Consider the following 10,221-nt stretch of genomic DNA (forward strand, 5'->3'; position numbering starts at 1 on the left):
TAAAACCAAGGTCATGGTACTTAATACCACCCCACAATGGATCAGGAGGTCAGCGCCCGCATTCACATACGGCCAGGAGACAGTGGAGTATACATATGCTTACACTTACCTTGGAGTGGTTTTTAGTGGGCCAGCATTTTCACTGAGGAGGGCAGCAGAGACTAGATTGACCAGAGCCCAGGCAGCATTGGGTAGATTGGAAAGGATGTGTTCACATGTTTAGTTTCAGGAGCCTCGGACGAATCTCTCGCTCTTTGACACTTTGGTGGCTTCTGCATTGCTTTATGGAGCTGAGATTTGGGGACCTTCATTGGATCATCACGGGAGAACAGACCGCACTGATGGATGGGGGGACATGGAGAAGCCTCTGGTCTCTATGATCTCGCGGCTCACTAGAGCCAAGGCTTCAGTACCACGTGCCATTGTCCGATCAGAGCTAGCTGCCCCCCCACTAGTGGTTTGAGGCGCTCACCAGATCTGTCTCCTTCATACACCGCATGTGGGAACTTCCCAGAGACATATATGCTCACCTTGCACTTGAGTCCTCTCGACAATTAGCCATCCAGGGAGATACAGCATGCTGGTATGGGGAGATGACATCATGGTTTCAGGCACATGGGTTCAACATAGACACATTGCCTCCCTTCCAGTACTCACTGGATGCACCCTCTCTGACTCTTACACAGTCCGAGATCACCAGGCTCATCCGCCAGGACCTGACTCAGCTAGACACGAAGAGGACATGGATACAGCCAGCACAGGAGCTGGGCACGAAGATGGCTTTCTACAAAGAGCATCTTCTCCAGCTTACGGAGGACAGTTTTGTGACGAGGCCCAGGTACATGGACACCCACTTGTCTCATGGGATACAATGTGCTATTGGCCAGATACGCACATCTTCACACCAGCTGCGGATCGAGACTGGGAGATACAGCGGAGTACCAACAGAGGCCAGGACATGCCCCCTGTGTGACATAGAGCCTGAGTCAGAGTTGCATTACACATGCCACTGCCCCGTCTACTACGAGATACGAGGCCGCTTCCACTGCTTGTTCAGAGAGGGCTTTGGACCACTCTCCAGAGTCATGCGGTACGAGGATCAGAGATGCTTGGGTTTGTTTTTGCTCGAGCTGCGCAGACACAGAGAGAGCCTGATGAGAGGAGAGGCTAGCCACTCTCAAAGACATATCACAGAGTTCTTTAGAGTAGACACTGGACACCCGAAGGAGTGACTACCACAACAGAGCTCGTCGCCTCACGCCAGAGGCACACTGATCGACCACCAACCGAGCTAGGGAGATCCAGACGCCGGCGACTACGGAGGACTACGCAACACCGACAGAGGCTGCATCAAAGGATTCGGATCACTTTGGCGCGACATGCACGACGCCCGGTCAGACTACTGACCATGGAGGAGATTGATGAGATCCACCAACGACCGATGCTGGATCTCTTGTGATTTTAGCTATCCCAGCTAGCTGATTAGTTCACACCTTGCAATTTAGGATTCCATAGTAGTCATTTAGTCATTTTGTCATATTGTCATTTCATTTCATTTTGTTACTCGGACTTTGTATTAAATCCACCACATTGTAACTTTCAGGTCTCATAGGTCACTTTGGCCTTTTGAAGACGTTAATATAACATTTCATTTCATCATCTCTCTCTCTCTCTCTCTCTCTCTCTCTCTCTCTCTCTCTCTCTCTCTCTCTCTCTCTCTCTCTCTCTCTCTCTCTCTCTCTCTCTCTCTCTCTCTCTCTCTCTCTCTCTCTCTCCCGCACATGCGCACTCTCACAAAGAAAACAAGTAAAGATTTGTGGAAGTGTAAAGTCTAGATCTTCACCATTTCAATTCCGTTGCACATGACAACCAAGATGTCTAACTAGATGGATGCACAGTGATCTAGGTACATCAAGCGTTCTGGACGGAATGATGGCTAGATTTAATTATTGAAACATGGTGTTCAGTGTGACCTAAGTGTTTGATTTTGTGAATTGCATACTATGTGGATGTACTGTCTTGTGGGGATGGTCATGGGCATGGTTTATTGCATTGAAATGTGAAAAGAAAGGTTTTGAATTTGATAGTAACAATTTAGTAGATCAAGATATTTGTTAGACATCTGTGAGGTCTAGATGTGATTGCTAAATAGGTTACAATGATCATGATTTGTATCTAAGACCCTCGACAGAAATGTGATTGATTCGTAATTGATGTCTTTGTGGAAGTACTGGATTGGTGGAGTCTCGTGCATAAGTACATAAAGTCAGTGTCTACTCAAGAAAGTTTGTCCTTTGGCTGTTTTTGCAAGTTACAATTCTTTCAAGAAAAAGCAAATGTCACAATTGATGACATGGCGTACCCAACTGGAAAGGAATAGTTGAGAGGACAAGAGAAACTGAACCCAAAAGACGGTCGACGAGGCCTAAGGGGTTAGGGTTTAAAAAAACCCTAACCCCTGCAACTTAAGGAACCTAAAGAGCACCAACCGAGGGGCCTAATGTCACACAGTGATGATGTGGCATGCCCAATTGGAAGAGAAATGGCTGAGTGGACAAGATTATTCGTGTGCGCTCACAATTAGCTGCCCCGGTACCCACGAGGTCCGACAACCGTTGTTCTAAATGTGACGACGCTTTGTTTGTCTTGGGAGTTTGAAGCCAAAGGCAAAAGCAAGAGCTCACATGTCATGTGCACACTTCACTTGCGCTACGTGGACATGCTCTACTACAGTCTAGCATGAGTCATTAGCTTAGGACCTAGCCTGGCACCTTTGTGAGCCTCTAGCAGGACGAGCATGGCTAGGCCGGTCATAATTCCATACCCTCTCTTGCACAGGACAGCATTTCAGCACTTGGGCAATTTGCCGCGTGTGAACCACCTCTAACCTCGCATTTATCAATTAATTGATTTTCAGCTTGTCGTGGGGTCTCCTTTTGCCCTTCTCGACCCACCTTTTGCCACCTATAAAAGCAGCCCCTAGGCGCCAGTAAGAAGCAGAAGCAACAGACTCACTGCTTGCAGTTTAGAGCATCTAGTGTTTCCAGCCTTCTTCTCATCAGTGTTTTCAGCCAGAAGACCAGCGTTTTTCAGCCAGCCTGATCAGCGTTTTCAACCCCAGACAACCAGCGTTTTCATCTTGAAGCGCCAGCAAATTTCAGCCTAGCCTCATCGTGGTTGCAGATCCCTTGCCATCGACATCGCTAGCAGATTCCAGCATTCAGCCTTAGCGTCGTCGCCGTCGACACAGTACCCCAGCACCTAGTACCCCTTGTGCCTCGGCTCGGCATAAGAATCCACAGAACCCGTCACTACCTCGTCGTCGACATAGACTCCATCAGTCAGAGTTACCGGGGAGCGCCATCCCATGGGCAGGGAACGCCGGAACGGCGTTCCGGGGGGGTTACATGGTCTGGAACGGCCCGGAACGGCCAGACGTTCCGCAGGGACTTTTGGTACCGGAACGGCAGGCCCGGAACGGTCCGGAACGGCTGGGAATGGACAGATTTTCAGATTTTGGTGATTTGTCTTGTGAGCCTTCCCCTTGTTAAATGTCCCTTCCCCCACCCCTTACCTTCACTATGCACACAAGCTTTCAAGAGCCAAAGCTAAAGCTCTACCCTCTCGACTCTCGACTCTCAAGCTCTAGCCTCTTTCAAGCTTTGAAGTCTAGACTCTAGAGTCTACAAGGCTAAAAGCTCTCCCCCTCTCTCTCAAGCTCCCTCCCTCTCTCTCTCAACTTTAAGCTCTCTCTCGAGTCTCTCCCCCCTTCCCTCTCTCCCCCTCTCAAGCTTTCAAGTCAACACGACACACGATTGTCATAGTAAGACTGAATGGTCTTCAAATCAAGTGTTTTGTGAGTGTTAAGAGTCAAAGGACTCTGATACTACTTCTATTCAATCACAAAGAGCTTGAAATTGCATTATTTAGGTGTTTTTATGCCTCCCGTTCCGCGTCGTTCCCGTTCCGGGCCCCTCCCCGTTCCCCCGTTCCGCGGGGGATCCCGTCGCCGTTCCCGTTCCGCGTTCCGGGTAACTATGCCATCAGTACCTCGTCGACATCATCGTCATCGACATAGACCCATCAATACCTCGTCATCGACATCATCCTCGTCAACATAGACTCCAGCAATACCTTGTCGTCGTCATCCTCGACATAGACTTCATCAGCACCTCATCGTCGACATAGACCCATCAGTACCTCGTCTCGACATCTTCGTCGTCAACATAGACTCCATCAGTACCTCGTCGTCGTCGACACAGAACCCATCAGTACCTGAGCACCCCGCAGTACCCATCCGTACCCGGTAGGCCCAGTATCAGTAGCATCGATACCAGTACCCAGCATCAATAGCATCGATACCAGTACCCAGCATCAATGGCATCAATACCCATTAGCGTCATGTTCTCAGCATTTACTCATTGTATCAGCATTGCGCAAGTGCCAAGAATAAAGAAAGTACTTGATCTGGAAACAGAGCAAGGGGGTCCTTGAGGATTTGGGACCCGACATCCCATGTCCCCTTTCTCTCTCTCTCTCTCTCTCTCTCTCTCTCTCTCTCTCTCTCTCTCTCTCTCTCTCTCTCTCTCTCTCTCTTTTTCATTCAGATCAGTTCTTTCAAGTCAAGTAAAGTGTCCCTTGTGTTTGTGCGGAGTACTAGATCCAAGCTAAATCCTTACACTTCCGCTACACCTCACATTGGTATCAGAGCTTTGTGTGTGCTTTGGCTTCACGAACTCGAGGGAAGAACCTAAAGAAGAACCTTAGAAGAACCAAGAACCCAAGAATCCAAAGAACCTCTCCCGGTTTTTTTTCCTTACACAATCTTGGAGTCCCGATCATGGACTTATTAGCTCCCATCTTCATTGCCATGTCTTTGAAGGAAGATCGGCATCGGCGGATACACGATAACCCAAATCTTGAGTACCAAGATCTACTTGCCCTGTATGTGGATATGGAAGGATTGGAGAAAGAATCCTCTTTTGCATTCGCATTCGCATGTAGCGTGGATCCACTTCTGTCGACAAGCAACCCTTGGAAATACCTCCGAGCACCCTTACCTTTCAGCTTCACCCGCAATGTTTTCACGACAAGACTATACGAGTGGTAGTACTTACTCGCAAGGCAGAGACAGCACCGAGGTTGGTATTCTGCGTCAGCAGTAGAGCTACCTAGCAAGTCGATTGGTCGGTGTTTACATCGTGACCCTTGTGTTGGAGTTCAAGCTATCCGTGTTTGAACCCGTAGGTCGGAGTTCAAGGCACACACATCTGGCAGAGAACCAATCAGACGTATCTAAAACACTATAGATGAGTGCATCGATCATTGTTGTTGGTCAGATCATGGACAAAATGTGTTCACAGTTCATTATCTAGGAGTGTTATATTTTGATGTGTCACAGTTCACGAATGGGGATTCTTGGACGTAGTGTGGTCTATAGTTCAAAGTTTCTAAAAGGCAACCGATGCTCAAGATGGCATTCTTCTAAGGTACAAAGTTGAGGGTAGCATAACCGAAGTGTATCCAGTGGAAAGGATCCTCTACTGGGGTGTCCATGGTAGCTTCTTCATCGACTTGGTCTCACTATTTATGTCCACTATGAGTTGCAGAGAGGGTGTTAAGAGTTTTGACATCTCAAGTGAACTTCCCAATGCGATCCCATTAATTAGTTTGGCTTTTAGGTCTTTATTTTACTTATTTGTCAAAGTCTGGGTAGGGCAATCTACTTAGGTTTCCATACAAGCAAAGCTCAACCCCCATTGTATCATCATCATTTCATTGCCAAGGTTGGTTGGTTAAGCACTCTCTCTCTCTCTCTCTCTCTCTCTCTCTCTCTCTCTCTCTCTCTCTCTCTCTCTCTCTCTCTCTCTCTCTCTCTCTCTCGTGCTTTCTCCCCTTGGTCTCTACGCTTCCGCATCGCTGAGTTGTATTCATTAACACAAGGAAAAAAGTAAAGATTTGTGGAAGTGTAAAACCTAGATCTTCACCATTTCAATTCTGCTCCACTTGACAAGCAAGCTCGTGCATTTGCCTTTGGCTTCACAATCTTGAGCCAAACAAATTGGCGGCTTCCTTGAGAACTTAATCCGTGCATGCGTTGCTAACTGGGTGTTGGGTGATCCACTTTCCATAGCTATTTGTTGGTGTTGGTCATTCGAGGGCAAAATTTCATCATTGTTGTTGTTGCTCGAGCAAGGGGATACCATCACAAGGTTACAAGCCTCTGCAAGGTCTTTTGCACTCCTTTCAGCTTCAAGGGTAGTCCCCAAGCCGCACCAAAAACGAGTCTCCTCTGCCTTCCCAAATGAGCACTTCAAACAAGGCCATGCCAGAACCACCCTCACAAGACTTAATACCTTGCAAAAAGAAATATTATGTCTCCAAAGTCCTTGGGCCGCCAACATTTCAAATGCAAGCCAAATGTGATCAATTTGGCACTACAAAAATCATCGCCAAGCTCTGCACACGTTTCAAAATGCAACCAAAATGCCAACTGTAGGTCTGCTTTTCAAAACGCCGTCACTCCCTTGCCGGATATAGTGTTTTAGAACGCTGGTCTGCTTTGCCGCACGCCTAGCGCTCCAAGTTTTGGACGTTTCAAAACGTAGTAGCAACAAGAGCACGGCACCTGACAGCAACTTTGCTGTCTGCGTTTTAAAACGCAACTGCGAGGATACAACAAACGCTACAGGAGCAACTGTCGGTCCTCTTCTTCTATTCCCCTTCTCCATGACAATGTCTTCCCTCTTTGTGACCACTCAGCCGAGTGCTTTGATACCATGTAAGAGTCGACGCTCGCCGAAGCGCAGAGCAATGGGGAGAATACACGAGCGAGAGAAAGAGAGAGAGAGACCGTTGAACCAACCAACTGGGCAATGAATTAGTGAGAATACAATGGGGCCAAGGTGGTGCTTATATACTAGCCTAGGGGACTTAAGTACCACATTGGGCTATTCACTCGAGATGCTATAACTTTAACAGGGGAGGGCGGGGGGATTCATTTTGAAAAATTCCACTTCAGCATAAATGTGAGAAGTGGCACATTAATGCCACATCATCTTAAAATCCACTAGGCTCAAAAAAATAGACTCTAACCTCATAGGCAGGCACATACATGGCTCAAGTCACCCTATGCACGGTACGTCTACCTCACATACGGCCAGGAACAGCCACAAAACAGCCCTCACTCCATAATCTGCTCTGATGAGATGCAGGAGCCACCACCGAACAGGACGAGAAACTCTTTAACACTTTTTAGAGTGACGTCCCCTTCAAAGATTATGTATGTCGTAAACCTTCAAGAGAGAGGATCAGCTCTATGTGAGAATCATCTCTCAGTGCTAGAGAGAGAAAACCTCTTTCAGAGAGAGAGAAATTTGGGTGAGAATATGTCTTTGAAGAGAGAGAACAATTGCGCTGCTGGAAGGATTCTTACTCCAACTCTGAGATAAGTACGGACACCCTGTTAGGGATAGAAATGTCATAGCCAACAGAAACAGATAATGTTCAACTCCCTCTTTGATAATTGATTTGACTTTTGAAACATTTACCCTAAACCTGTCACATATCACATGCTCCTGGCACGTTTCTAAGAGTACCCCTTGAGACTCTCTATGTCTTGGATCCATGCGATGGGCACTATCATATATGTGAGCGGTGGAAGGAGTGTAGACAATGCAATACCAGAAACAATCACCCTATTCACAGCTGGTTCTCCCCTGTTCACACAACCTCTGCTTCTAGTAACAAACTGACAAAATAGAGCCATCGATGCCAAACACTTACCGTCCTGCCCGATAGTAGTACAGTTCCTTTGAACTAGAGCCAATGTAGCCTGTAAATTTAGAGATTGGCCGGGGAGACGGAGGAGGACTATTTGAACTCGGAGTCCGAGTTCGAAAATAAAGCTTTGCGGACTCCAAAGCGCACCTCACAAGTGCAGCATCCTCTGCGCTCAATTCAATAATGGCAGCGCCATGTCTTGCAAGGGAAACCCAGAGGTCTTCAACTGTCTTGGTGTACTCTAATGATGCAGCTCCATCTTCAGGAAGAATCTCTGAGAGCTTGATCCTGGGCAAGCAGCTTGAGGGCTCGAGTGACAAGGGAAGCGGGTATACAGAGCTAGACGTGGAACCTGTTTGTGTCGAGAGTGCCATGGTTAAGCTTTGATCGGAACGGCGCATGTTTGTCTGATTTGCATTTGCGCCAGTGGACGGCGACACATTTGATGGCGCCGCAACTGAATCCATCTGCAGAGCAAGTGAGATCAGCTTCTTCGGGAAACCATTGATGGTGATAAAGGCAATTCAGTTGGTATAGATTTTAAGCTGCTGTCGATACTGCCGTTAAGGCAGGGGCCCAATAAAAAAAGTGGGCTTTTCTTGGTTATTTGAAAGGTTTCTTGCAGTGCGCTCATGAAGAGCGTTCGTTCATTTTTCTATCCAAAAAGTGCTAAGCCCCACCATTTTTACTTGGTGAGCCAAAGGTCCTTTTTGGACTCTTTGAGCCCACAAAGAGACCACGTGGCGCATCCCAAAAAAAAAAAGAAAAAACAACGCGATGAAAAGCAGCTGTGTCAGGGTTGCGAATAAAATTTGAGCCTATGCAGGTCATCGGCGTATGAGCAATTCAATTTGTTGTCTAGATGCTCCCCTTTGTCGTCACCTCCCAACCTCACCGGTACCCAGTCCTGGTACGTTCACAGAGCAGCGCCAAGAAAGCAGCAATATTTTCTATGCAAGAAAACATATCTAGATGCAATCTCCTATGCTTGTATCTTGAAGGCATGTGGCATTATGCAAGATGCTGGAATGGGCAAAAGAATTCACGATGATAGTGTTAGTCAGGGACCGTTGGAAAAAAACTATGTACTTGGCACTGCCTTGGCATGTATGCAAAATGTGATGCACTTGAGAAAGTGCAAAAAGTGCTTGAGGATCATATTGTTTGGAGTGATGTCTCTTGGAATGCATTGATTGCAGGATATGCACAACAGGAGCAGGGCTAGAAAGCTCTAGGTTGTGAATCACCTATGCATGCATCTTGAAGGCATGTGGCTCTACCCAAGGTGCTGATATGGGCTCTTCCATGTTGTCTCTTGGAATGCTCTAATCACGGGATATGCCCAATAGTGGAAGGGCCAGAAAGCTCTAGGCTGTTTTCAGCAGATGCAAAGAGAGGGCAACTCTCCAAATGCAATCATTTATGCTTCTGTCTTGGAGGCATGTGGGATTATGCAAGATGCTGGAATGGGAAAAAGAATTCACGATGACAGTTTTAGTCAGGAACTGCCTTGGCATGTATGCCAAAGATGGTGCACTTGAGAAAGCGCAAAAAGTGCTTGAGGAGATTACTGTTTGGAGCGACATCTCTTGGATTGCATTGATTTCAAGATATGCACAACAAGAGTAGGGCTAGAAAGCTCTAGGTTGTGAATTATCTATGCATGCATCTTGAAGCCATGTGGCTCTACCCAAGGTGGTGATATGGCTCTTCCATGGTTTCTCTTGCAATGCTTTGATCGCGAGATATGCCCAACAGTGGAAGGGCCAGGAAGCTCTAGGCTATTTTCAGCAGATGCAAAGAGAGGGCACCTCTCCATATGCAATCATCTACGCTTCTATTTTGGAGGCATGTGACATTATACAAGAAGCTGATATGGGAAAAAGAATTCACGATGATATTGTTAGTGAGGGACCGTTGGAAAAAAACTACGTACTTGGCACTACCTTGGCATGTATGACAAATGTGGTGCACTTGAGAAAGTGCTTGAGGAGCTTACTGTTCGGAGTGGCATTTCTTGGAATGCATTGATTGCAAGATATGCACAACAAGAGCAGGGCTAGAAAGCTTACCTGTGCATGCATGTTGAAGGCATGTGGCTCTACCCAAGGTGCTGATATGGGCTCTTCCATGTCATCTCTTGGAATGCTCGGATGGTGGGATATGCCCAACAATGGCAGGGCAGGAAGCTCTGGGCTGTTTTTAGCAGATGCAAAGAGAGGGTAGCTCTTTAAATGCAATCACCTACGCTTCTATCTTGAAGGCATGTGGCATTGAGCTCCCGATGCAATGACCTACACGTGTAGCTTGAAGGCATCTGGTATCCTGCAAGATGTTGGTATGGGCAAAGGAGTTTACACGGGGCTGTAATTGACATAAAACGTCGTGCTTGCACTCTCTTGGTTGACATGTATGCCAAATGTGGTGTACTTAAAGACT

General features: G+C 47.1%; 1 protein-coding gene across 2 annotated transcripts in view; it reads right to left on the minus strand.

Moving 5' to 3' along the window:
* Positions 1 to 8,356, minus strand: part of LOC147448497 (uncharacterized) — a 126,849-nt gene extending 118,493 nt beyond the window's left edge. The window contains exon 1 of one of the 2 annotated variants that reach the window (XM_086521081.1): positions 7,786 to 8,356. In XM_086521081.1, the coding sequence (XP_086377207.1) occupies positions 7,786 to 8,249 (464 nt within the window). In that variant the 5' untranslated portion in view covers positions 8,250 to 8,356. The remainder of the gene's footprint in view (positions 1 to 7,785) is intronic. The other variant, XM_086521079.1, reaches the window with a different exon arrangement.
* Between the last annotated feature and the right edge of the window lie 1,865 nt (positions 8,357 to 10,221).

The sequence above is a fragment of the Adiantum capillus-veneris genome, chromosome 10 (genome assembly GCF_014529385.1).
Source record: "Adiantum capillus-veneris isolate H3 chromosome 10, ASM1452938v2, whole genome shotgun sequence".
NCBI lineage: Eukaryota > Viridiplantae > Streptophyta > Polypodiopsida > Polypodiales > Pteridaceae > Adiantum > Adiantum capillus-veneris.